This window comes from Benincasa hispida, chromosome 11 (assembly GCF_027475165.1).
Source record: "Benincasa hispida cultivar pf3 chromosome 11, pf3_genome.v1.1, whole genome shotgun sequence".
Classification (NCBI taxonomy): Eukaryota; Viridiplantae; Streptophyta; class Magnoliopsida; order Cucurbitales; family Cucurbitaceae; genus Benincasa; species Benincasa hispida.
In genome coordinates this window covers 60,341,741-60,369,736 of record NC_143488.1, presented here as the reverse complement: position 1 = coordinate 60,369,736, position 27,996 = coordinate 60,341,741, and the positions used below count along the sequence as shown (strand labels likewise).

Sequence of the window (27,996 nt, the reverse complement as noted above, 5' to 3'; positions counted from 1 at the left end):
CAAGAACTTTCTTACCCATTTTTCGCTTCACCAAACACGAAGGAAATCCCGACAATACCACATGCAGTTCCAAAAAGATTACACACATCATACAATGTCTCTATTTAAATTATGGCACAATTGTTTTACATGGGGTCTGTGGTAGAATTCAAGTCCACCAAGTCAGCTTACATTTTTTGGATAGATAAATATGCTTTATTTATTTCAATTTTGCAAACCTCTACACAAAAATCATACCTAATTCTGAACCTTCTAGTTCTGTCTTTCCATCGATCCGCAACGAAAACATGATGGGTGAAGATGGAGAAGAACCATGTGGTAAGAATAAATATTCAGGAAAATTTAATCAATGAACTTTTGGTTATGTTTTTCACGATTTTCCTCGATGATTCTTCGGTACTCATTTTCACTGGTCTCAATAAGACGCTTGACAAAGTCATATGTGGTAAGCTTGATGCTGCAGCAAAAGAAAGGAAGGACGTTACCCAAGAACAAGGACGGAAACAATGTCATTGAAGAAAGAAGGTTGAGAATTATAATGTTAGTTAAATTCAATGTTTATTGTATTATCTTTATTTTCAATATTAAATTTGGGTTTTGGTGTTCTATCCATTGACGTGTTCCAATCAAAGGGAAACCTAGCTATATTTAACATGATTAGTTTATTGAGATCACAATTTTAAATTAATATATGAAGTTATGACGTTCTTTTTGTGAGTTAGATTGAAGGTTTGGGAGTCTAACCAAGTATACTTCTAGTCAATAATCATAGGCCTCGAGCCAAGCCAATAAGCAAGGAAATTTAAGGGTCCATTTGGTAGGTGTCACGGTCATGCTTGTCCAGGGCATATTATCCATAGCCGCATGTTAGTCTCCACCTCTTTTTACCATAATTTCATCTTTATGTATTTCATTTTGCTAGTTAGTTTACTTTTTATGTGCTTTTCTTAATGTATGACCGCTCGCCCACTTCCATATGCAATGGTGGCACATGTCTTTTTATTCAGAATGCACTATATGGGAGTAAGCCTGATCATCATGTCATTATACCCAGTGTGGTATGCTATAAAGTCGTTGTTGCTTATTGCTTTTTAGTCTACTACAATCTTTCTTTGCTCAAATCATGCTTTCAAATGTTTGCGAAAACCTTTTTTCTCTAAAACCCGTTTTCTAAAACATTCTCTCAAGAACAGGGGTGGAGGTTATGAGAAACGCCCATTGTGCCATCGGCTATTCGGTTTGGGATTGGCTGACTTGTTCGAGGGCGAGAACAAGTGCCGCACAATCACCTTGAGACTCTTACAATGGTGTGATTGTGACAGTTGGTATCAGAGACAATTCGGCTCATGAAGTTAAGAAACTGTGATCATGTCTGCTACAAAATAGTTGGGCAAGTCTCATGTTGACCGCTTGATCGAGATAGAAGAGCAAATGTTCTATCTAATAGAAGTCCCCAATCACGCTCGGTTCTTAGAAACTCGGTTACAAGAAGTCTCTAACGAGGCTAAGAAAATCGACACGGTGGTTGGCCACTTGAACGGGATGCCCGTCAAGGAATTATTAACAAGGGTTGAGACCCTAAAAGCAAAGGCTATGAGAACTAGTAATTTCGAGCGTGGAGATGGCCTGTCGGGCTCCGTTGCCCCTATGGAAGAACGTGTCGAAGAACTAGACAGCTCGCAGAAGGCGATAATTTAGATGGTGACGGAGTTATCTGAAGACTTTCAAGCCACTCTCGATGTCGTTCGGGCTGAGAAAGCGGACATCAATACAAGAGTTAACCTCACAATGAGAGCGGTGGGAAACAGACCCCAATTGGGGGTGTAGTCCAATTCAACAAGGTAAAAGTACCCGAACCTAAGTCCTTTTGTGGGGCTCATGATGCAAATTTTATCTTTGATATGGAGCAGTATTTCAGAACTACGAACACAGCTACTGAAGAGTCAAAGATCACTTTGGCGATGATGCATCTAGTAGAGGATGCCAAGTTATGGTGGAGGTCCCATTTCCTGGACATACAAGAGGATCGGTGCACCATCAACACGTGGGAGAGACTGAAATAGGAGTTGCGTTCTTAGTTCTTCCCTGAAAATGTTGAAATCTTGGCAAGACGTAAGCTACGAGAATTGTCACATACTGGCACTATTAGGGACTATGTGAATCAATTTTCCGGACTGATGATGGACATACGAGATATGTCCCAAAAAAAGACAAAGTTTTCTATTTTGTCGAAGGTCTGAAACCATGCGCAAAAACAAAATTATATAAATAGAGAGTATACGATCTCCCAGCCGCATATGCAGTGACCGAACGACTATTTGACTTAACTGACGAATCTCAAGAGATTAGGCAACACTCGAGATTCCCAACTAGAGGGAGTAAAAGCAACTGTTCAATCCCATCGAGAAATAATGGGGGAGACGACAAAGACGCTAGTGGGGATGACAGACCACTCCAACAGAAAACTGGAAATACGTGGTAAGGGCCAAATCAACAAAACTTTTATCGGCCCCCATTTTGTTATATATGCAAGGGGCAGCACATGACAAGCGAGTGTCTAAAATGAGCAACCTTTAATGCCTTCCAAGCCTCATTAGCCTCGAACTCGAAAGGCAAGGTTGTTCTTACAGAGAACGAGAACATACAAGCAGAGGAAGATGAAACCCCACGAGTTGGGGCCTTAGGATTCTTAGCTACCCTAAAGAGGAATATTGGAGAAACAAAGGAACCCCAAAAGGGCGAATTGATGTATGTAGATGCTTGGGTCAACCATAGGTCACCCAAGAGTACCATGGTCAACTCCGGAGTCACCCATAATTTTATGTCCGAAATAGAAGCCAAACGGTTGAATCCCTGTTGGGAAAGAGGCGCAAGAAAAATGAAAGCAGTAAACTTTACGGCCTTGCCTATTACAGAAATGGTAAAGAGAACAATCGTAAATTTGGAGGATTGGAGTGACCTTGCCGATTTCGTGATCATTAAAATGGACGACTTTAACTTGGTGTTTGGGATGAAATTTTTGCTTGAGCACAAAGTAATACTGATACCCCTCGCCAAATGCTTAATGATCACAGGGTCTACGCCCACCGTTGTGCATGCTGGCATCAAAAAATCGAATGGAATAAAGATGATCTCGACCTTCTAGTTAGAGAGGGACCTTACCCACGACATTTTGTGTGTATTGGAAAATTGTCACATTGTCGAGTGAGACAGTTTACACAAGTCCCTGCCTCCAAAGAGGAGGAAAAGGAAGCCCAGACGTCGAGATTTCTTACTAAGTGACAAAGTTCGAGTAAGATTGCATCCAGAACAATTTCAATTGCAAAACCCAAGAGAACGTTACCTTGTGAGCAACTATAGAGGACCGGTGGAAGTCATCGAAAAGGTTAGGAAAGCCTCTTGTCGGGTGCAATTATCGTCGTGGATGGAGATTCATCCTATCATCCACGTAAGTAGATTGAAATCCTATCACCCCGACCATGCCAATGAGCGATGTAATGTGGTGACATATCTGCCTGCCACAACGAAGAGAACGACAGGAGAAGAAGTCAATAAAAGATTTACTATAAGAAGCAACAAAGTTAAAAGACCAAGACAAGGTTTGGAAGAGTTCTTGGAAAGATGGAAAAGCCTCCAAGACAGAAAAGTTCGTTTGGAGCGTGTAGAAGACCTCAAGGCAACTGCTCAACAATTTGTTGAGTTCGAGTAGAGTCGGTTGACGAGGACATCAACCAATTGAGTGGGGGAAAATGTCACGATCATGCTTGTACAAGGCATGTCGTCCATGGCCGCATGTCCGCCTCCACCTCATTTTACCATATTTTCATCTTATATATTTTCATTTTGTTTTTGAAAATTGTTTTCGAATTCTGTGATCCAAACCATACAAATTCTGAAAAACAACTTTTTTATGTTTTCAATCTATCCAGATTTTGAATTCAAGACTTTAAAATGCAGAATTATATTAAAAATAATAAAAACAATAACAAATATACCATTTTATGTTATAGACTCAATTGTTTTTGTTAAATTATAATATATAATATATTACATATTACAATATGATGTTACAAAATAATTGTTAAAAGATAGAAAATAGAAAACACAAAGTTTACGTAGAAAACCCTAGAATAAGGAGAAAAAACTACGATAGAGAGTCTCTTTTATTATTTTTAACCCAGAATGAAAGTTACAATTGAAGTCATATTTATAGGCTCTAGCAAATCCTAAAATAAAAAAAGAAATAAACCTAGAGTAGAATAAAATACTCTTGGGGCTATAAACTATCAACAAAGCCCCTTATTTTCAACAATAATAATTATACAAAAAATTAACATAAAAAAAGTTCATAAAGTGAGTGGCTATATATATTTTCAAATACATTATGAAAAATTATTAAATTGAAATCTAATTTCTGAATCTATTACCAAACACATATTTAAAATATGAAATACAATTCTGTTTTATTTAAATTCCTTATTTTCAAAATTCTATTTTCTGATTGCCTACCAAACATGCTCTAAGCAACCCAAAATCCTATGAATAGGAACTGATCCTGGAAAATAGAATGGATTATACCCTGTATATTTACGGCAAACTACTCTTAAACAAAGACAACAATTTTGTACATTCAAGAAAAAAATCGAAGTCCGTTTTACATTCTTGAAATAATTGAAATAATGGCAAGTTTTTCAAATATAAACCAACGCATGAATCAGCACCATATATATATATATAGAGAGAGAGAGAGATATTTCTTTAAAAAATGGTTGTAAGGATATGAAATAAACCTGCTGCTAGGTAAATTCTTCAAGAAGTTGGGCAGTAAACCCCTGTAGAATCCAATAAATCCATCACCAGCCCATATACCTGCATCAAACATCAATTCAATTGAGATAATGATTCCTAAACTACACCTCTGCAAACTTTTTCTCCTCCTTTTGCTTGATTTTTTTTTTATTGCTGGGGTTAAACTACAATTACATAAACGAACAAAAATGCCAAATTCCTCAATTAAATTTAATCCCCGTACTGTAACAAAACAAATCTGGCTTCCATCTATACTACCATAAGTAGGCTTCTAATAGAATATTCCGCATACTGCCAATAGATAAAAGTGGTTTCTTAGGGCTGTTTGGGACGCTGGGATGATATAAGATGTGATGAGTTCTGATGTTTGGAAGGTTCTAATCGAATATAATCGAACATGTTCAAGCATTGAGATGATATACGATACACGGAAGGAAAATGACAGTGAAATACAAACACGTTCCGAAAATGGGTCCACAAACAATTAAAATCGGTGAGATAGGATAATGGACCTCCAAACACTGAGATGATATAAGATGTGGGGATATACCATCTCATATTGGGCCCCCAAACAGCCCCTTAGTCAAAATATAAGAACATCTGTTATATGGAAACCATGAACGCAATTCATCGGCAATGAGAACAGAATACACTTTGGACGTTGACCAAGGCCACACACATAAATTTTGTATGACAGAGCGTTTTAGTTTCCAAACCTCCCCTGATTTCACTCCTAAATTCCTAATAAATATCATTGCCACCCTTCATAGTTTATAAATTTACTTCAAACTTATAACAACTAATACAATTACCTGCAAAAGCATCGAAAACTGTCTTGTAAGGTGTACCCTTCATTTGCATCTGTCTTCTCACAGTGTCCAAAGGATAGCACATGAGTGTTGCTAGGGAAGCCGAAAGCAAGGCTGTGAATATAGATGTTTCAGTTCTCCTTTGAGCTTCCTCAGGCAAAGATTTTTTTACCCTTGTATACACAAAAATATCATTAAGGAAAAAGATATTCATTTTCATTGAATATAATACAAGAAAGAACCAATGAGCGCCTACAAGTCAAAAATGCAAAAGTTCACGGCAATGTAAGGAGCTATGCCAAAAAGGGATGGTCCAAGACCACTGTAGTAAGATGTAATGCCTTCCTCTCGTAGCATACTTAAGGCAATCTAGAAACCAAAAATTATTCATTATTTGCTTACGAAGAATCTTTCAGCCATACACAATAGAATAGACTATTTTTCAGATATAGAAGGGCAAGTCAGCAACCTCAGATGCCGTTCGAAACCCAGGGTCAACTGCCATGCGTAACCTCAAAACATCTAATGGATATGTCATCTATAAAGATAACAATGGTCAATCATGCACACAAGAAAGGTCAGTCAGGAAGCCAAACTTGAAAAGTCATTATATCTGAACCCTCTCTTCTTTTTTCCGAAAATCTTCAAGGAAGATATTCAATTGAAGAAGAGGAGTATGAAAATTACATACTTCACTAGGCTAACGTCATAACATAGAAAGATAAATTGCAGCCTTGAAAATTAAAATTTAGAAAACAAACAATTAACAAATTAGATATGGCATGCTTACGAAGGTGGATGTCATGCCAGCACAAGCACCAGCAGCAAGTCTTCCAATCACAGAAAGTTCACCATCTTCTCCCCTGAAAAAGTTCTATAAATTCATGTATATATGATTGAGTTTCACTATACTTTTAAATTTTATTTAAGATTCACCTTGAAATACAAACTTTACCTTATAATTTTCATAGGCAAAGAGTTGGATAGCACTATATGGTATGATGCGTATAACCTGGAACATTGAAGAGAAACCACAACTAGCGAATCAGCAATACATCAGGAAAGCAAGATTATGCTTGACTTATTAATAAAGCCAGAAGGAATAATTGTTCTAGAGCTGATAAAGCTCACTGAAAACACTAAAAGAATAAAATTAATTAAAAAGTATAAAAGAAATATGAATTTAACTGAAAATAACAACCTGAGGAAAGTTGCCTTTCCAAAGTCCTTTAACTCCTTCCACCTTTATTATGGTTCTTATTGCCTGTAATTAGTCCACGCAGAAGCCATCATTGAACACAAATAACAGAGTGATTTAGAGTTGATACAAAACAACTAGAGCTCGTAGAGTTTGTTAGATTAATAGTTAACTAACATTCTCATCAAAATGTTCGGCCTCATTACATCACATTAAATATTCAAAACCAAATTCCTTTCCACCGCTCTCTTCCGTCTTATCTCGTATATAAATTTCTTTTTATCTAAGTTTACCACACCTTCGACCTAAAACCATGCATAAATTTAAGATCTCTAAGCAACAATAGCTATCAAAATTTGTAGCTAAAAAATATTGAAGATACTAAAAACATACCATACAATTTGCTCACACCTTGGCGTATTGATGAGCACCAGGAATCATCCACGCAAAAAATATAATGTTTTAAGTACCAATTAAGGTGCTTCCAGTTCTTATCATACCTCGATAAAACCAATAGACTTCTTAGCTTCTTCTTGCGCAATTCTTGCTCCATGAGTCTGCAAACGGGAGAATTTCAGAGTACGACACAAGTTAAATGAATTAGCAAGACCTCTCTTAATATAACGTATGCTTAAGACAAGTAAGGAGATCCAGATATGCATTGCTCCTAAAATGAACTTGCAGATGCACACTGGAGCACCGAAAACTAAAATTCCAGTGGCCATAGAATCTAGGTTATCTAAGAGATTTCCGCATTTAACTCTTCCAATAAATTGGAGACTGTTTCCGAAAAACCTAGCTAAAAAAAATGCTACTCTGCTATAAGAATCAAATTCAATTGTCTTAAAAAAAACGAAACTGCTGGAATCAAATAGCGAGGCTATAACCTGCATAAGAAGCTTGATTCGCTCAAGCGGAGCTGTCGCGGTCTTAGCGGCTGCCCCCGATACGGCGCCAGCGGCGAAGAGCGTTGCTTCTCTGTGCACCAAAGCAAGAATTGATAATGGATGCTTAAGCAACTGAGCCGCCGTCGGCAGGAACTCCTTCCGATTTCTCTTTTCTACAACAGTAATGCAGGCAAATTTACAGCGAGTGTCATCGCCTTCACTGCCACTACCACCACTGGTGCCAAATAGCTTGTTGCTATTCCAGAATGGTTCACAGTCAATAGTGTTGAAGACTCGATGATCAGAGGCTTCAAGTTTTCCGATGTTCCGCCACACAATTACTGGCTTCTTTTCTTCCGGCATAGTACTGAACGGAACTGAGTCTGAATGGCTTACAAGGCAGGGAGATAGGCAAGAAAACCAGAGTAACCACCAACCAAAAACCCAAGGGAATGGAAGCAAATACCTGAATCTGAAATCGACGGCTGACAGGTGAGATCCCATTTGGCAGCCAGATATTTTCGTTGACGTCGGTCCTGCAACTTCTTGGGCTTTGGCCCAATATTTATCGGGCCCAGTTTTGCTTCTCTCTCGGCCCGAATAAAATGGCCTGGCTCGGAATTTTATCCTAGGTTAAACAACATTTTTCGTCTCCAACCTTTATGATAACAATTTGAGCTACGTTCGGCATTGGTTAGTGGTGTCAAAAAGTGGGTATTTGATAAATGGGTATGAGTTGAGTTGAGTTGAGTTGGGTGAGTATTTATTATTCATGTTTGTTAAGCCCATAAAGAAAATCTATGGGTTATTAAAACTCTTTTTTATCCCTCAAAACTCCTTTTTTTATTCCTTCAAAACTAACCTTAAAAATCAATATATTTTCCAACTTAACTCTGCACAATAAACATGGACAATAATTACCAACTCAACTCAACTTTGCAAAATAAAGACAATTTAACTCTCCAGATAATAATTACCAACTCAACTCAACTCTCTACTTTTATCACATACCAAACACCCCCTTAAAAATAATAATAAAACAGATTTAAATCCAATTTATTAAAATTACTTTTAAAAACATTAATTTTACGTGCACCAATTCTCTTAAAATCAGGTGGTAATTTTTAATTAATATTTAATTTTATATTTTATATTTTAAAAGGAATATTTATTATATATATTTATTTATTTTTCACATAATCAAATCTATTTCTATTTTTTACAGTTTAGTGCATCAATTTGTTTTAAAAAAATATATCATATTGATCTTTTAAAAATAAAACTATTTTTTTAATATTTAAATATTAATGTACGTCAAACAAAATTTAACATATTGAGTATTTATAAATTATAAATTATAAAAAAAAATGATTATAAGTCTATTTTAGTTATTATATCTCAAATAAGATGTTTTTATATTTATTTACTAAATATATTCATTTACCAAACATTTTAATCTATTTTTTCAAGTTCAAGTTGAAATTTATCAAACAATGTTTTACTTCTTTTCACGGTTGGTTTTTTTAAAAATCCAACTACTAGCAATTATTTTAAAAGTTACAACAATCCCAAACGAAGTCTTAGTTTTCTAATTGTTATTATAACAATTTAATCTTTATATTTTCAAATTTATATAATTTAGTCTTTGAAATTTAATAAGTAATGAATAATTGTATTTTGCAATTTATAACAATTTAGTAGTTATTATATAAAGTATGACAATATTTAATGAAATTTCTTATACATGTAGGTTGATAAATTAATTAGGAATCGTTTTTTTATAAATAATAAAAACTATACTATTACATAATAATAGTTGATACTTAATTTAGAATTGATTTTTTATGATAGAGATTAAATAGTTACAAAATATAATGGATTATTAGATTGTTATGAACGTCAACCCACAAAAATTTAATTCTTACCAACTAAAATTGATGGGCTTAAATTATGATTTCTATTAAAGTTTTAGGACAAAACATGTTTTTAAAACCTTTTTCCTTTCTTTCCGCTTCAAGAACATGAAATGAAGACAAATTTAATGGATATAGATTGCATAAAATCGTATAGGACAAAATTTGTTCCTCAAATCTATTTCATTATTATTTGGGACATGCAAGTTTTAGCATTTATATTCATTAGTTAGTAAGGTCACCATATATTGAATATTTTTTTCGTTTAAAAATTAGATGATGATGCAAACGTTGTTAAAATAAAGTTTTCTAACTAAATTGAAAAGATAGTTTAACAATTGTAAGAGTGGAGATCAAATAATCATATTTGAGATTGATAATCAGTATCTTATCCACTAAATTATGTTTAGATAGCCATCTATTATATCATAAAGTTAGAAAATTTTCATATTTTAGTCGAGATGCTTAATGGACCCAAAAAAAATCTAAATTGTTCAAACTAGTACTACTATGAAATATAGTAAGACTACTAAGAAGAAGTAGATTATAGTTCAAAATTCTTGAAATTTTGTACAAAACAATTATTTAAAAAGAATAGATACAAAATGCATCTATATACTACATTCACTTGAGATAATCACCAAGACCAAACAAAATATTTTTATGAAAATACCAACCTTGGAATATATTGAAAATTACTATTGTCACTTTAGTTGGATCTCGACAACCCAAAATTGTTGAGAGTAACCTCATCTACAAAATAATAAAATATTACGAATTAAAAGAATATACAATAACATTAATTAATTAATTTTGTTTTAAAGTCCAAATATCATAGAGTGTGGTTTGAAGAATGCACCATTAGTTAAGAAGAAACATGTTGCAATAACAATATAGAAGAGGAGGAGAATCAATCCCTTCATATAGTGAGAAGTGCCATCCTATATTCAATGGGAACTATAAAATTAGTTCAATTATAAACAATATATTCTATATTTTTCCAACTTAAAGATACAAACTTCCACGAATATGATAAAAATACCAAAAAGTTTTCTTAAATAAATTAAAGATATGATTTTTTTTTTCAAAATAAATCTCTAACAATTTCAAATTATTAAAAGTTAATTGATTATTCGATATAAATTTGAAACTTTTATCTAATGTCACACTAACTTTTAATCGTATCCCTAAGATAAATCTATGAATTAAAAAATAAAATAAAGGTTAAAAATCATTTTTAATCTCTAAATTTTTATAAAAATAATAATTTAGTCCTTGAATTTTGGTTTGTAATGATTTAACCTCTTTACTTTCAATTGTGTAATAATTTAGTTCCTGAACTTTACTATGTAACAATTTAGTCCTTATACTTTAAAATGTGTAATAATTTAGTCCCTATTATAGAAATTAGTGTTAAGAGTTAATGAAATTTTGTGCATAAATAAACTGGTAAATAAATTAGAGACTCAACATTTTATATAATACAAAGTCTACATAGTAAAAGTAATAAAGCTTGATATCTAATTTTGATGATTTTTTTAATGTTAGAGACTAAATTGTTACAAATTTGAAAGTACGAAGACAAAATTATTATATACTAAAGTATAGGGACTGAATTATTAAAATGTTGAAAGTATAGGGACTAAATTGTTACAAATCAAAACCCATACTTTCATGAAAATTTAGGGACCATAAGTGTTTTTTTAACCTAAAATAAATAAAGAACTAAATAAGTAATAAAATAATAAAAGTTAAAAGTGAGTGTAATTCAATAGTAATTGATATGTACTATATCTCTTGTGATTAGAGATTTAATCAACGTACCTGATTTGTTATACTAAAAAATTAAAAAAAAAAAAAAAAAAAAAAAAAAAGAGGCAAAAACATAATCTAGAGTTTTTTTTTTCAGTAAGGGTATACCTGTAAAATGGATGAGGAAGCCAATATTGAAAGAGCAAGAGAGGCAGTTTCGAGGATATTAAAATTAAGATCCATATTCATTCCCATAACCCAAGCAACAATTACACATAAAGGAACCTGAAATTATAAGTTTTTTTCAAAAAAAAAAAAAAAAAAAACAACAACAACAACAACAACACCGAAAAAAACAATTAATTTATTTAAGAACCAAGATATAAAATAATAGTAATATTAATTTAACGCTACCAAAATGAACACAAATTAAATTTCTTACCACAAACATTGCTATTTGAGTTGCAGATCCTAAAGCAACACCTAAAGTTATATCCTGCAATTTACTATCAGAATGTAAGAAAAATCGTTTTTGAAAAAGAAAAAAAAATGAATATGGAAATTATGTAAAAATAATAATAATAAAAAAAATATCATTTTTGATCTCTATATATTTTTTAATTTATTCAATTTTACTCCGTATACTTTTAATAAATTTTAACTTTTAGTTATTGTTACCAGTTTATTGTGATTATATTTTTTCATTACTTTTTATTTTTTATTAGCATTTCATTATAAATTTTGAAAACACGTTCACATATTGTGTTTATTGGCATGAAAAATATTATAATTATTTAATTAATTTCAATAAAAAAAAAATAATCTCTAGGAACTAAATTTAAGATTTAGTAGAAGTATATAAACTAAAATTGAACAAATTTCAAAGTACAAGGACCAAAGTGATACTTTAACAAAAAATATATATAACTTTTGTCTATAAATTTCAATTTCAAGAATATACTTTGAATTTGTAACAATCTAATCGTAAGATTTAGCATGTAACAATATATTTCGTATAATTTGTAACAAGTTAATCATTATTGTGGTAAAAAAAAATCAAAATTAAGTGTCAATTTTTGTTATAGATTTACTTAACAAATTAATCTCTTATAAACAAACTTAGTCTCTAATCAGTTTATTAAAGTAAATGTATAAAAAAAATTATTAAATCTCAATATAGTCGTATGATAGGGACAAGATGAATTGCTATATATTGATCTTCATGGCTAAATTGTTCGAAGTAATTAAATATTTCAGTATAGGGAGAGAGTATTTTGTAACCTAAAATTATATCAAAGGGCTTACCAACTTGTTCTTGTAAGCAAAAATGACAGCTCCTGCATGCTCGGCTGCATTTCCAATCATTGGTAGCAAGATTATGCTAAGGAACGCAACAGATAAACCCCAAGTTTCTGATGCATCCTAATTCATGTAATTAATATATTTCAAAATACTTCATCTCAATTTATAGTTTTTAAAAAATAAAATGCTAATTAATACGATAATTTCACTAGTCCATGAAATTGAAATATGTATTACTTTGGTTAAGTTACAAATTGATCCTATAGTTGGCAGGTTAAGCATTATTTATTTTATCTTATTTTGAGAACCAGACATGATTTAAAACTTCCATATTTTTAAATTTGTCTCATTTTGATAGATTTTGAATTGAGTAGTTACATAGGGTAGTATTTTTAGAGATAATAATTAAGTGTATAGCAACATTTTTCAAATATTATAAATATAGTAAAATCTATCATCGATAGACTCCTACCTAATGATATGGTCCATCATTGATGAACTTCAAAAGTAAAATTTATATCTTGTTATATTTGCGAATTCTTTTGCATTATACTGTATTTATAAATATTTTAAACCGATTTGCTATATTTGTAATTGTCTAATTCAAAATTTAATTTAGTTGGTCTTAGACCTCACAAGTAGTTGTTGTTATTATTAAAATGTTTTTTCTATATGAGATTGAACTCATAATTAATTTCCTATATTTTTTAATAAATTAATTTTCTATATTTAACCAAACAATACTAGCAAGATTTAGAGGCTAGTACTGAAAGAAAATCGAGGCTATGTTAAAAAAAAGAATGAAATAGTTGAATATTTGTCTAAAAGAAATTTCGGTGCAGTCTGAATTGTCACGTGTCAATTTTTTTAAAAAAATTATTTTTACTACATTAGGGCATGAGAGCAAAATGGCACCCAATCATTGTCCAATTTCGAGTGGCAAATCAAAATTTAACGCATCATCTTCTAACCATTTTGTTATTAGTTTTATGTTTTTTATTTATTTTAATATATTATATATGTAGATTTCAAAACTTGTTAATTTGACTTTTTAAAATAATAATAGAAATTGAATAACTTATCAAAAATAAAATTTTATGACTAGAAAAATGTTTATAAGTTTAATTTTTGAAAACAAAAAACAAAACTAAAATCACATTTTATAATGATTGGTTTACTTTCTCGATATGATTTTCACACTTTAGGGGAAAAGACCTTCGAATTTGTATGTAAATTATTTTAAAAACAACATTTTTTTTAATTTTAAAATTTGGATTGGTTTTGAAAATATTATTAGTTAAATAAATATATAAGATAAAATACATTTAATTTTTAAAAATTAAAATTTAAAATAATAATAATTCGATAAACTTAAATGATTATCAAATCGAACCTAAATTACCTCAATCGTAGTCACCACGTACTCAGACAACAAAGCAATGAGAAGGGTAACAACCACCAACCACGCCATTGCGCTCCATTTTCCTATCACTGGACCTTCTTCCACAACGTCGTCGTATTCGTCAAGTTCCTGACAATGCCATTTAAATCAATTTAAAAAAAAATCACCGATCATTTTGAATTTGGTTGGTTAGTTATACACCTTGTCTTCTTCAAATAATCGGCGATGATTCCAGAGGTGAAAGATCAAGTAAGCGACATAAGCCAGCAACATTATTATACTACCAGCTCTAGACAATCGCAGCACACTACCTTCGGCCACGTCAGCCGATCCTCCAGCGTAAGGGAACAACATCGGGAGAGAGTGGCACAAAAGCGCCAACAACAGCATGTGCGAGTTCACTTCAGCTTGTCTCTATAAATATTTTTAGAATAATAATAATAATAATAATACATAAATAAATAAAAAGACTACGATCCTGCTTGCATCTTTGAGTTGAATTCCATGTCAAATTTTGAAAAAAGAACTAAATATTTTAAATTATTTTTTATTTTTCAAAATTTGCCTTGAATTTTTAAAATATTGGTACAAGATTAAAAATTAAGGAAAAAATTACAGATAAAAGAGAGAGATTTTCAAAAATAAAAAATTAAAAAAATTATTTACACAAGATAACAAAATTTAATTTTTTTTTTATAGAGGCTGATAGAAGCATATCAGTGTCCATAAGTGATAAAAATTGATAGAAGATAATCATTGATGCTATGTGATAGACACTGATATAAGGAGTCTGACTATATTGAAAGTGTCTTTTAGGCACAGCCTTGACGCCTTCTAGACACGACTTCAAAGTCGGTGTCCATGGCGTAGTTAACTGCACTCGTGGGAGATGGTGCAGAAGATTGAAATACAGATTGTTTGCCCTTTGAACTACTAGCCTTGGAAGGGCTAACTTGGATACTCTACGACGGCGGAGGCCGCCTTGGTGGCCGAGGACGGCCGAAGGGTTCCATGGGCTTCTAGGAATTTATGACGGAGATGTCTTTCTTTCTTAGGAAGATTTTTGCTTGAAAGGTGTTCTCTGCTTAGGTAGTCTGCAAGAGAGTTTTATGTGCCTTTTATAGGCTCAATTTTGAAATCGAAGCAGGATAAGATCGTCTGCCACCTTGCAAAGATTTGCTCTGACACAAGATTCTTCACATCTTTTTTCAAAGATGTATTTACTGGCCTTTGAATCTGTTCTCACCAGAAAATCTTTGTTGATAAGGTCTCCTTGGAACTTTTGAAAGCAATTTACTATTGCGAGAATCTCCTTTTTCATAGCGGAATAGTTCTTTTGAGTAACGTTCCAGACTCCAGAATAATAACGGACTACTATTTCTTTTCCGTTAATTTCTTGCTTGAGGATGCCGCCGTAACCAATATTAGATGCATCGGTTTCCACAATTGGATAAGCCTTTTCATCCATTAGCGATAAGCATGGGATGCCTTTTGCTAAAGCTTTTATTGATTGGACTGCTCGAGTATACTCGTCCGTCCATAGTTTTGGATTCTTTTTCAATATGTCATAAAGGGGGAGACAGATGATACAAAGGTCTTTAATAAAGTCTCCAATAAATACACCTGCTGGAGCTGTGTCTTGTCTCGAATAGTGTATGAAAACTTATCCACGAAGTCTAGCGATCGTTAGATTGATTTGATTATTCCTTGATTAATATCATAACCAAGAAATCTAATTTTTGTTTGAAATAATTTGATCTTTGGTAAAGATACCACAAAACCATTTGTCTTAATGATGTTGAAAAACACTGGCAAGTGCTTGAAGGGGACGTTGAAAGCTGTTTTATATCTGTCCTTTGTAGACACTTGGATTTGCCAAAATCCAGACTCCATATCGAACTTTGAGAAAACCTTGGTTGAGGTTATTCTTTTTAATAAATCTTGTCGATTAGGAATTGGATACCTAATCCATTTGAGAGCCTTGTTAAGGGGCTCATAGTTGATTACCAATCTTGGAACTCCTCGTTCCTTCTCGGCTTGATTATTGACGTAGAAGGCCGCACATGACCATGGGCTTTTTGATGGGCTAATAAGCCCTTTTCGGAGGAGCTCATCAATTTCTGCTTTGCAGATTTTGATCAGGTCTTTTGACATTTGAATGGGTCTGGCCTTTGTGGAAATTTGGTCAGCAACCTTCTTGTTTTGAATGTCATCTTGAAGGAACTTGATTTGCTTTTTTTCTTAGAAATCCTATTGATAAACTGCTGGATTTCTTCTTCAATATTTGAAATGTACTTAAGAGTTATCGGATGATAGAACTCAGAAGTCATTACTTTTCCAAATTTCTGAGATGATAATCCTTTCTAAAAAACATGAAAATGGTATAATTGAGTAAGGAAGGGTGTTCCCAAGATAACTTCCTCTGATAAGTCTTTGACTAAAAGAAAGGTGTTGACGAAACACACATCTCCTTTGCGAATATGCACTTTTGGAAATTTATAATTGATTTGAAGTTTCTCGTTGTTGGCTCCTCTCAAAACTTCCATTGTTTTTTAAAAATACCTTAATGGTATTAATCCTTCTTGGATGACGTTTTGGTCTGCTCCATAATCCAATAAGGCAACTGCTTTGAACTTGAAATCCTCGATCTTAATAGTGACCTTAGATAACCATTTTTTATTGTAGACTTTACTGATATAGTTGATTCCTTCTATATCATAATTTTGAACTCCTGAAGTTTCTCCTGGAGGAATTACGTTTGCGAACTGCTGTTGTAAATTACTGAATGCATTTTCCAGAATTGATAGTTGTTGCTTATTGATTGCAACTTCCCTTTTGAGTTTCTTAACTTCCATGTGGAGGTCAGAAGCTTTTGCGGGTTCTTGGAATGATTCATTATTGACCCGATTGAGTATTTCCTGAAAGGAATATTCAATTGGTTCCAAGACTTGAGGCTTCGAACTTTGTCCTTCTAGAGACTCCTGGAGTTTTATGAGGACCGTTTTCTGAGATATTTCATCGGAGAGCTCTTCTATCAGATTAAGTAAGTGTTCCTGACCTCTTGTTAGAACATTGATACATCCCGTGCAAGGGACAACTTATTCTGAAAATTGAGAGGAATCGGAAGAGTATCCTTCAAAGGAGGAATCTCCAATAACTTCATTGATTATTCACTCGGAAGATAATTCTTCTGAAATAGAGGTTTCATCTTTAGATCGGATGGCAAAGAGAAGAGATTATTTTAGGTCGTTGTCAATCTCTAGATTGTTGATCTTCTTTATCAAGGGGCATTTGTTAGCATAGTGTCCCTGTTTATTGCATCGAAAACAAGTGGTTCCTTTCTTCTTGGAATACTTCTTGTTTCTATTGTAGTATTTCCTCTTTCGAGGTTTTCCCTCGTCTTTTGCTCTTCGTCCTTTGCTGTAAGGTTTCTTTGAAAATTTCTTCTTTTTCTTTGAAGGCGGTAGATTTTGTTCAACACCGTGTTGTTTACAGAAAGTCCCTAGTTCCTTTCAATAATTTGCATTTTTTATGATTCTTTGATTATTCTTGTTGTCTTTACAAAGACTTAAGCATAAGGCTTGAATGTTACTGGTAATGTCTTCGTAAGTGAGAGAATTCCAGTTGATTTGATTTCCTTTGAAGATTTCAGACATCTTCTGATAAAAAATTTCAGCAATATAAGGAGATAATCCTTCTACAAACTTTCGTTTCCAGATTTCGTCTCCACAAGATGTAAGGTTGTAAAGACATGCCATAAAAACGTCTTTATACCATTTGAAATCACTCATCTTCCTGCAGCGCATCTTGAGAAGTGTTTCAGTGGCTTGACTACTGTAGATAACCGTTCGTCCTACAAAATGCTTAATTGCAGTGTATACTGATGAGTTAACCATATCTGGTTCATTTTGCATTATCTCCATTTGGGCTATTCCTACTCCTAGATTTCCTTCTTATTTTACCATAACCGTTTTTGTGGTGGTTAGGTAGTCTGCCTTTCTTGTTTAGAAAGTTCATTATGCCACCAGCTCCTCAGATTTCCTGTGAATCCTGAAACCAGAATGTGAGTTGTGCTTAAGAAAGTCTTTCTAGTGCTATATGCGACAGCAGCTAGAAGCATTTGTTGAAAAATATTCATCATTTGTTGATCAGAACATCTGTCAATATTCCAACTTATAACAGAGGTTCCATCATAGGTCTTTTGATATGGACGAAAATCATCCCATCCTAGATCTGAAGGAGAGGACTTTGCATAATGATTCTTCATTTCCGTGCTATAAGAGACCACGGGAAGGATTTTTGTATAAGATGTAGAAGTATCTTTGGACTCTCTTATCATATTAACAGCTTTGGAGACTTTAGTCTTATTTGAAGAATCTGCTTCTCCTTTGTCAATCTTGAATACCGATAATTTCTTATTAATCTCAGCTAGAAGTTCCTCTAGATTTTCTTTCAGGTCTTCAATGGAAACGGTATTTGGTTGGAAGATTGGTCGGTTTGGATCAATCTTTGGTATGCCCTTAAGGCTCATACTTGGGGCAGCTTTTTGATCCTTTATTTTCTCAATTGTCTGAGAGAGGGTTGTAAACATCTTGTTTGAATACTTCAGTTGATGCTGGATGTTTTTAATTTCTCGTACTCCAACCTTCGAGACCTTTTCTTCATCGATGGTTTTATACGAAGAGGATACCATCTTGATGGCTGGGATTACCGAGTGAGGAAAATAGGATTCTTCCTTAGGAGGATAATCTGCAGCTATCTCTTTTCCACTAGTCGTACTCCAAGTGGAACTTTGTTTGAGGGTGAGACAGCGACGTTCTGCCGCTTCATCTATTTCTTTCATTCTTTTGAAGAAATCTCCCTTTAGAATGAAAGCTCCTCTGGTCTCCTTTGGTTGAGATATATAGAGATCTATATATTGACTATACTTTCGCTCGTATCTTTGCTCATGAGTTTCATACGTCGATAGTACATTAATTTGGTTGTAAATTGGCTCCGATCTTCTTTCCATGTCGGATTGGGTAGGAGATAAGGAACCTTTGTCTCTTTCATAATAAATATCTGGAGTCGATCTATCAAAATCCACGGACATTCTCATTGACCTAGATCTGGGAATAGATCTGGAAGTGTTGTTAGTTGGCCGTGTCTCGGAAGAAATGCTTGGCCTACTACTCATAATTTCTTGAATTCTGGGATATCTTGGTTCTGAATAGAACTGAACTTCAACATCCCCATTATGGCGCTCAGTGATCGTAGCATCCTCACTTTACTTTGTAACAGGAGTATTTGCTCCGAGAATTCTCCAAACTAGATTTTGCGTGAGTTCACTTCATTGTAGAGCTTTAGAAAAGTCATAGAGGATTTCTCTATATTGACTTCCATAAGCATGGTGCTTTCCTTAGGAGATATTCCTAAAGCTCTTGGCGATACATTTGTATGCATTAGTTTGAAGTAAATACGATAGTAGACGGAAAACGGCAGGGATACGTCTTTTAACTTGAGGCCTTAAGAATGGACATCAAGACTAAGGGCATCTCGGCGATTTGCGTCTTGAAGAGAAATAGTAAATCCCAGTTTGCATGTGAAGTAAACTGAACCTCTTTCAAGGTTTGATTGGACGATTCCTAGAATAGAGTGTGAGAATCGAAGATGCCGTTTATCTCTGAGGGCAAGATAGACTAGAACATCTAATCCTTCTCTGAATAGAGGTTTAAGGGCAACTTGAACACATCTGACGTGTAGATATTTGAATCTATCTATAGCTTGCTCTATAGATTCTCTTGGAAGAAGGCTGATTTTGGTAAACTCATCCTTCATTGCGAGATTTTTCTCGGATATGACAATGATAGGACAGGACCTCTAACTGACAAAATATCTTTTGGAATCTTTCTTTTTGAAAAGAAAAGATTACGATAAGATTTTGTCGGTGGGGCAGGACCCCACTTGACCTTATCTTATCTTAAAGCAATAATACAAATAGTAAAGTAATAATACAAACAAAAAAGCAATATAGATAGATGGGATATGTTTGCAATATCTTCAAGCACGCCTGATAAGATCTTCAAGTGATAACTATTGATGATGTCACCCATTTTCTCTTGAATGGCCTGGATTGGAACGACTATTACATATATCTACCGTATCAACTCTTTTGGAACTATGATCCAGGGTCTTACTTCTTCGGCTACCCCGCTTACTTTGACTGCCCAACATAATCCTTATGAGTTAATGGGATATTATAGTCATTTCTCATAGAGTGATTTGTCCGAGCTTTCCAATCTTCAGCTAACCGTTGTGGTCGATGGTTGGTTAGTCCAATCCAGGAACATACTATCTCCATCATCTCTGTCTCAAATGTAAGACTTTATACACAACGATGATAATTTCAGACTGATTTCACACCTATGTACAAAAGCGATTTGAATAATTTACATAAATTTAAATTTAAATAATAATTTGAGTAACCATTTTTAGACTAATTTAGCTGTGAGTCTAAAAACGGGTCATTGATGTCGTAATCGACGAAGGGGTCGTAGTAATTTTCGTCGTATTTGACTTCATTATTTACAGATGCAAAAGAATTTGCATCTTCTTGAGTTTCATCATAGTCTGCTAATTTCCTGACGACTGTATTGAGGACTGAAGTAAAATCAGCATGTGATCCTGCTCCAACTAGAGAACTCATAATTGAATTTTTTATCAAAATAAATTGTTCATCTTCCCGGCGAGATAGATCCTGTAGATGAATGTTGACTATGAACCAATCTTTCAACTTTGACGCTTATAGGTGGGAGTAATCAAATTTTTCCCACCACTTAGTATGTTCCGTATGGTCCTAGTTGGAAATTCTAACAAAAAATTTCAAAAGATATTTTACCAGTCAGGGGTCCTGTCATGTCAGCCACATTTGGAATTTTTCAATCATGTAACCTTTATTTGTTGGGACGCGTGTCAAAATCTTATCGGAATTGTTAGTAGGCAAAAGGCCTAATAACAATTCTATAAGTAGCACTCGATCTCGACCCTTAATGGTTTCAGAGCCTTGAAGCTCAACTTTTCTTCTATTTCTCTCTCTATGGAGTAGTCTCTCTCTCTAGATCCCTGGGGGAAATGAAGCATGAAAGTTAAGATTGTCTTCAAAGGTATAACTTTTAGTCATGATCTTAAACTAACATTCCAAGAAATTTGAATCAGAAGTCTCTCTTATCCTTGAAAGGCTAGAAGGTATATCATATTTAGTGATTAATTTGTATTCTATCCGAAAGAAGGCGTGGTTAAACTTGATGGCAGAATACAAATTACCACAAAATGTGATGTATTTGTTTAAGTCTTACAAAGATTAAAGATCGATCGATTGAAGATTCTAATTTGTTTTAATGTTAGCTTAATATCATTACTTTTGTCACACTTTTGAAGAAAGTTTTGACAGATTTCTTCAAAACTCCCAAAGTTTGCTCTCTCTCCCGCCATGTTATCTAAAATACTCTCTAAAATCTCTCGCTCCCAGATGATTCTCGATAATACTACCTCTTCCTCACAATCAAAAGAACCTCAAACTATTGATGATCCGCTAAGTATCATTCAAAAATACAATACAACCGAAGCAGAAATTGCTAAGGTTGAAGACCACCTCAAAAATTGGACCATTCCTAAGCTGGATCCAAGATTGATTTACAAGATCAACAACTTCAATTTCTCTCAAACTGACGTCATTGTCATTACCGAGAAAAATCTCGCAATGAAGGATGAATTTACCAAAATCAGCCTTCTTCCAAGAGAATCTATAGAGCAAGCTATAGATAGATTCAAATATCTACACATTAGATGTGTTCAAGTTGCCCTTAAACCTATATTCAGAGAAAGATTAGACGTTCCAGTCTATCTTGCCCTCAGAGATAAACGACATCTTCGATTCTCACATTCTATTCTAGGAATCGTCCAATCAAACCTTGAAAGAGGTCCGGGTTACTTCACATGCAAACCGGGATTTACCATTTCTCTTCAAGACACAAATCTCCGAGATGCCCTTAGTCTCGATGTCCATTCTCAAGGCCTCAAGTTAAAAGACGGATCCCTGCCATTTTCCGGTTTCTATCGTATTTACTTTAAACTAATGTATACAAATGTATTACCGAGAGCTTTAGGAATATCTCCTAAGGGAAGCACCATGCTTATGGAAGTCAATATAGATAAATCCTCTATGACTGTCCCAAAGCTTCTACAATGGAGTGAACTCACGCAAAATCCAGTTTGGAGAATTCTATGAGCAAATACTCTTGTTACAAAGCAAAGTGAGGATGCTACGATCACTGAGCACCATAATGGGGATGTTGAAGTTTAGTTCTATTCAGAACCAAGATATCCCATAATTCAAGAAATTATGAGTAGTAGGCCAAGCATTTCTTCCGAGACATAGCCAATTAGCAACACTTCTAAATCTATTCCCAGATCTAGGTCAATGAGAACGTCTGTGAATTTTGATAGATCGATTCCAGATATTCATTATGAAAGAGACGAAGGTTCCTTATCTCCTACCCAATCCAACATGGAAAGAATATTGGAGCCAATTTACAACCAAATTAATGTACTATCGACGTATGAAACTCATGAGCAAAGATACGAGCGAAAATACGATCAATATATAGATCTCTATATATCTCAACCAAAGGAGACCAGATGAGCTTTCATTCTAAAGGGAGATTTCTTCAAAAGAATGAAAGAAAGAGATGAAGCGGCAGAAAGTCGTTGTCTCACCCTCAAACAAAGTCCCACTTGGATTACGACTAGTGGAAAAGAGAGGCTGATAGAAATATATCAGTATCTATAAGTGATAGAAACTGATAGAAGCCAATCGTTGATACTATGTTATAGACACTGATACAAGTCTACCTGTTTTTTTATTATTATTATTTTTATAAATAGTTTGACATTTTTTCTATCTATGAAAAATTTTCAGTAAAAAAAATATTTATTGGCTTAAATTTTAAAAACCAAATTGTTGTCCAACATACCTATATTTCTAATATGATAAATATAAATATAAAATATGAAAGTAATGTAATAAAAAATAAATTGTCAATATAGTGGAATATGTCATCCAATATATATATAGTTAATCGGTATATAGATAGAAGCCACGTCAGCAATGCTACGTAAAAATATAATAGTTAATTAGTATATACTTTTAATTAGTGATGTAGTATTAAATGGTAATGGATCAATGTATTAGTTTAATTGGCGATACTGTTAATCGATATCAAATCGATATATTATTAGTATTATCTTAAGTTAAAGGTCAATTTTGTATATATTTTTTTAAATTGCCATGTTCAATTCAGCAACTTATTATATTAAAAGAAAAAAAACTTGCAAATATGTTGTTTTTTAAAAAGATAATGACAAATATGACATTCTTATTAACAAGTAATGGCGACTAGACATTCTCATTATTTAAGATAAAAGTTAAATTATCATTTTAGAAATTGCTGTCGTTGAAGAAATTTTGCGTAACAAATGATTTATATGTTTTATTCAAAAGGGATATTTCCAAAAATAAAAAAATAAGGAAATTATTTATTTAAAATAGTAAAATTTTAATATGTATTTATCAATGATAAAAAATGATAAAAGTTTTTCACTGGTAGATGCTGATAAAAATCAATGTTTATAATTGGTTTTTTTTTTCCTTTTTACTATTTTTGTCAATAATTTGACATCAATAATTTCAAAACAAATGTAGTATGAAAAAATCAAATATCTAACATATTAGTCGATGTCAAAACAAATGTGGTGTGAAAAAATCAAATATCTAACCTTTTAATTGATGATACATTATATTTAGTTGGACATGCTTAAGTGGACAATTAATTATGATTCATGTAGATATCACCGTTAATTAGAATATACTTTTAATTAGTGATATACTTATTAAATCGCAATTGATGAATTAACATAAGATTATTTTCTGTTTTGGGGGAAAGATTAAGATATGAACTTACTCCGTCGTAGGTTTGTTCTTTCTTAAGATTGACGATGCCACCAAAGAAGAGTGAGGTTCCAAGAACAAGAAGGAGGTTTGAGAGAACGGATCCCAAAAGAGAATACTTCACCAACTTAATCTTATCCTTGCTTAGTGCAAATACTGCTACGATTAGCTCCGTGGCATTGCCACATGTCGCATTTAGCAACCCACCAACTAATAACAATTTAATAATAGACGTTATTTCAAATAAAAATAAATGAAATAATTTATATACAAATATAGTAAAATGTTACTGCCTAACAGTGATAGACGTGATAGACTATGATCGGTCTATTAACATCTATCAGTATCAATGATAGATGTCTATCGTGATCTATCACATATAGACAGTGATATTTTATTATACTTGAAAATATTTTCAACAATTTTACCTTTGGATATAATTACTCTAAAATTTTAAACCACATCCAATTAACTTTGTTTAAACAAAATCCTTCTATTGTATGGAATGAAATAACTTTAGTTGAACGATAGTATTAAAATTTTCAAAATTGGGTGATCTTACTTATATTTACATTATTATATATAAATTTAATATGATATTTTGTGTTTAAATTAACAATAGAATATTTGAATTTCATGAAAAAAGTATTTTAATTAAAATTTAACCTATTATTTTATATAATTGATAAGAACTAAGAAGTAGGATTTCTTTCGATAACTAGTTATTTAGGGTTTTTTTTTCCTTACAATTTTCCAACCCTATGACTTTAATCTTTACTTAAAAACATTTCGGATTTTTAGTAAAGTTCTAAAAAAAACAAGTTGTTAAAAACTACATTTAAATTTTTAAAAATTTTCTTGAGTTTTGAAAATATCCCAAAGATATGCAATAAAACAAGTAAATCAATAAATTGAATTTTAGAAATAAAAAATTAAAAATCAAATAATTAGTGAGGGAGCTAAATAAATTAATTTAAATGTGAGTTACAATCATATATCCATCTGTGGTATATTCTTTAATCCTGATCGAGCGAAAACGACAAAATTAAAATAATGATAAACGATAAAAGTAAACTAAATAGACTATAAAGTTAAATAATTTGGTGATTTTTTTAGGGTTCTTAATTGTACTTTAATAGGGTTTGTTATCACGTGTGGCACAATGTTCAGATGCCAACGTGATTATTATTTTTACTAACGAAAATGAAATTTAATAATTAGAGTTAACTGATTTGACAGAATGACAAAAGTAACTTTAATTGAACTTTTTTATCGAGTAAAATGAGATTAATTAGAGTAAGTTAAGGTCTCTTTAGTAGGTAACTCAAATTCTATTTTATGTTTTGAGATTTATTGATTTGAGTGAATTTATATTTGGTTAGTCGTCTAAATTCTGTTTTTGAAAACTCTTGGAAATAAAACCTTTTTTTATTTATTTTTTATGTTTCATTCTATTCATATTTTGAATTTAAGATTTTAAAACCCATAATTATATTAAAAATGATAAAATCAATAACAAATATATTATTTCATGTTATAGATTCAATTATTTTTTGTTAAATTATAATATGTAATATATTATTATAATATGATGTTATAAAATAATAATTATACAAAAATTTTAACATAAAAAAGTTCATAAATTAATTAGTAGTGGTTTATATTCAATCTAGTATGTAGTGAGTAGCTAAATATATTTTCAAATACATTTTGAAAAAGTATTAAATTGAAATTTAATTTCTCAATCTGCTACCAAATGTATATCTGAAAACATGAAATACAACTACGTTTTCTTTGAATTTTTTGTTTTCAAAATTTTATTTTCAGATTGCCTACCAAAGAGCCTTTTAGTAACCATAATCATAAAAATTAAAATATTTCAGAAAAGAGAGAGAAAATAGAAAAAGATCATTAAAAAAGAGAGAGCAAAAGAAAAACATCCATTTTCAAATTAATTTAATCAATTTTGACACTTAACTAACATAAGTGTTGCAATAATAAATTTTAACCCCCAAAAAATGTAAAATTCGTCATAAACTCATTAATTTTACCTAAAAAAAAAAAATTGTAGAATTCGATTTGGTATCATTTTGTTTCTTTATTTTTGTTTTTTAAAATTAAGCCTATGAACACTATTTTATCTCCAAATTTCTTGTTCCGCTATCTACTTTTTATTAATGATTTAAAAAATCAAGTCAAATTATAAAAACTAAAAAAAAAAAATAACTTTAAAAAGTTGTCTTTATTTTTGTAATTTGGCTAATAATTTAAGGACTATATCTAAAAAATATGCAAATTATGATAAGAAATCTGGATAAAATGGGTTTATTTTTTATTTTTTATTTTTCAAATCTGATCCAAATTAATACAACTTGAAAAGCTTAATTGCATTTTTTTTTTTAAGGAAAGAACTTAACAATTAATAGCTAATCCCAGGGGCTATGATTAAGGAGGAAAATTACCTGTATGGCCGGTGAAGTATGAGATTTGTCTGCAATAATATATTATCCATGTACGTGAAAATTAATTAACTTTTAATATTGATTTGATTGATTTCACATTTATTTTTATTTTTATTTTTATTTTTTTAAGGGTAAAAAAAAAAAAAAAAAAAAAAAAAAAAGGAGACTTTCAGGCTTACTCGGTGAGAAAGCTGAGGCGTTCAGCAAGTGGAGCAAGGCCCAGTAAGCTTAGAACGAAAACCCACGGCTGTAATTTCAAGCAATCACATAACCAATCATTTTCGCTTTCTAAATAATTTACAATAAATTAAAACATTGATGCTATGAATTTTGAACATCTTAAAAATAATTTGAAGATATGGCACTTACTCTCGGGAAGCCGAACGAGTCAGCCAAAACAGCCAACGGCACCGCCGGAAAAAGAATCCAAATCCTTGTTCCAAAAATGACCTCCTGAAGATTTACAAGCAACTGCCTGAGGCAACCGAATCGTACCTTGGGGACGAGGGTCAAATCGGACTTTTTACGCAGCGACGACGACGACATGTTATGAGCCGTCCGAGCGTGCCTTAGCGAGCCCTTGACGGCGCCGTTTTGCAAGATCGACGTTCCTGGTTCAAAATCCATCAACACACACCAACCCAATCAAGCTCTGTGAAATGGAACCCTTCTGTTTTTCTTTTTCTTTTTCTTTTTCCTTTATATATATATATATATATATATATATATATATGATGGGAATCGTTTACCATTCATTTTCCTTTTATTTATTTTGTTTTTTCTTCTTTTTTTCAATTATTATAATAATGATGATTGATGCTGATAATAATAACAACAATTATTGTTATTGTTATTTTGTTGGAGAAACGTGTAAACTTCTGGGAAATTTAAAGCTTTCAACACATCAGTCTTTTTGAATTTCGAATTATAGAATATTGTTGATAGCTTACAATGAAAATATTGAAATAAACAAATTAAACAAATATTAGCGGTTTAGATCAGTAATTGTAGTCTTCTCTATTGAATTGGTACAAAACATAGAATGTATAATTATTATTATAGGTAAGTCAAAAGATTGAAGACAAATCGGTAAAATTATCTAATCCCAAATAGATCCAAGACGATTCATAAATGATGTACCATAATAGATATTTAGACTAAATCTATGGTCAAGTGAGGGAAATCAATCCCTAAAGAGAGAACACTCTCGTAATAAATAAATAAAATTCTATATTAAAATGAAGATCAAAATCTCTCTATTACAACCCTAAGATGACTATTTGTAGCATTACAAAAATAACTAATTAAGCACTCATTAATCAAAATTAACAACTAAACAAATATTAAACTTGAATATACTAATTAATATAATAATTCTCCTCATCAATAAAGTAGGCCCATGTGTGATAGTATTTTAGAGTGGGGGACGAGATTTGGCCATTAGCCAAAAAGACTCATCTCGACTTCTTGTCTCCAA

General features: G+C 32.2%; 2 protein-coding genes across 6 annotated transcripts; both read right to left on the bottom strand.

The window, feature by feature from the left end:
• Positions 1 to 78: 78 nt before the first annotated feature.
• Positions 79 to 8,305, bottom strand: LOC120091047 (putative envelope ADP,ATP carrier protein, chloroplastic). 3 transcript variants are annotated; one of them, XR_016524482.1, is made up of 12 exons: positions 8,170 to 8,305; positions 7,704 to 8,070; positions 7,317 to 7,373; positions 6,820 to 6,882; positions 6,574 to 6,630; positions 6,409 to 6,492; positions 6,088 to 6,156; positions 5,875 to 5,987; positions 5,622 to 5,791; positions 4,791 to 4,869; positions 3,344 to 3,515; positions 79 to 457 (listed from the first exon to the last, which is right to left on the bottom strand). XR_016524482.1 is itself a non-coding variant. In XM_039048851.2 (11 exons), the coding sequence occupies exons 1-11, from the start codon at positions 8,205 to 8,207 to the stop codon at positions 343 to 345; spliced, it is 1,212 nt and encodes a 403-aa protein (XP_038904779.1). In that variant the 5' UTR covers positions 8,208 to 8,305; the 3' UTR covers positions 79 to 342. The 3 variants fall into 3 exon arrangements, 1 of the variants encoding a protein (XP_038904779.1); XR_016524483.1 differs by lacking the exon at positions 8,170 to 8,305 and having other exon boundaries at positions 7,704 to 8,163; XM_039048851.2 differs by lacking the exon at positions 3,344 to 3,515.
• LOC120091046 (vacuolar cation/proton exchanger 3-like) lies at positions 8,236 to 27,399 on the bottom strand. 3 transcript variants are annotated; one of them, XM_039048849.2, is made up of 12 exons: positions 26,889 to 27,399; positions 26,699 to 26,766; positions 26,520 to 26,548; positions 24,071 to 24,267; positions 14,274 to 14,486; positions 14,073 to 14,201; positions 12,674 to 12,790; positions 11,811 to 11,864; positions 11,537 to 11,653; positions 10,476 to 10,557; positions 10,294 to 10,369; positions 8,236 to 8,313 (listed from the first exon to the last, which is right to left on the bottom strand). In XM_039048849.2, exons 1-11 carry the CDS (start codon positions 27,144 to 27,146, stop codon positions 10,326 to 10,328), a joined length of 1,308 nt encoding a protein of 435 aa, XP_038904777.1. In that variant the 5' UTR covers positions 27,147 to 27,399; the 3' UTR covers positions 8,236 to 8,313; positions 10,294 to 10,325. The 3 variants fall into 3 exon arrangements, with proteins under 3 accessions (XP_038904777.1, XP_038904775.1, XP_038904774.1); XM_039048847.2 differs by lacking the exon at positions 8,236 to 8,313 and having other exon boundaries at positions 10,133 to 10,369; XM_039048846.2 differs by lacking the exons at positions 8,236 to 8,313; positions 10,476 to 10,557 and having other exon boundaries at positions 10,133 to 10,369.
• Positions 27,400 to 27,996: the final 597 nt, after the last annotated feature.

Coding starts and splice junctions, on each gene's coding strand:
- LOC120091047 (XM_039048851.2), bottom strand. CDS start 8,207: ATGGGATCTCACCTGTCAGCCGTCGATTTCAGATTCAG. Junction 6,631..6,819: donor GGAAAGGCAACTTTCCTCAG/GTTGTTATTTTC, acceptor TCAATGTTCCAG/GTTATACGCATCATACCATA. Junction 4,870..5,621: donor AGTTTTCGATGCTTTTGCAG/GTAATTGTATTA, acceptor TGTTTGATGCAG/GTATATGGGCTGGTGATGGA.
- LOC120091046 (XM_039048846.2), bottom strand. CDS start 27,146: ATGGATTTTGAACCAGGAACGTCGATCTTGCAAAACGGCGCCGTCAAG. Junction 14,202..14,273: donor GATTATTTGAAGAAGACAAG/GTGTATAACTAA, acceptor TGGCATTGTCAG/GAACTTGACGAATACGACGA. Junction 10,370..11,536: donor CTTCCTCATCCATTTTACAG/GTATACCCTTAC, acceptor ATTATTTTGTAG/ATGAGGTTACTCTCAACAAT.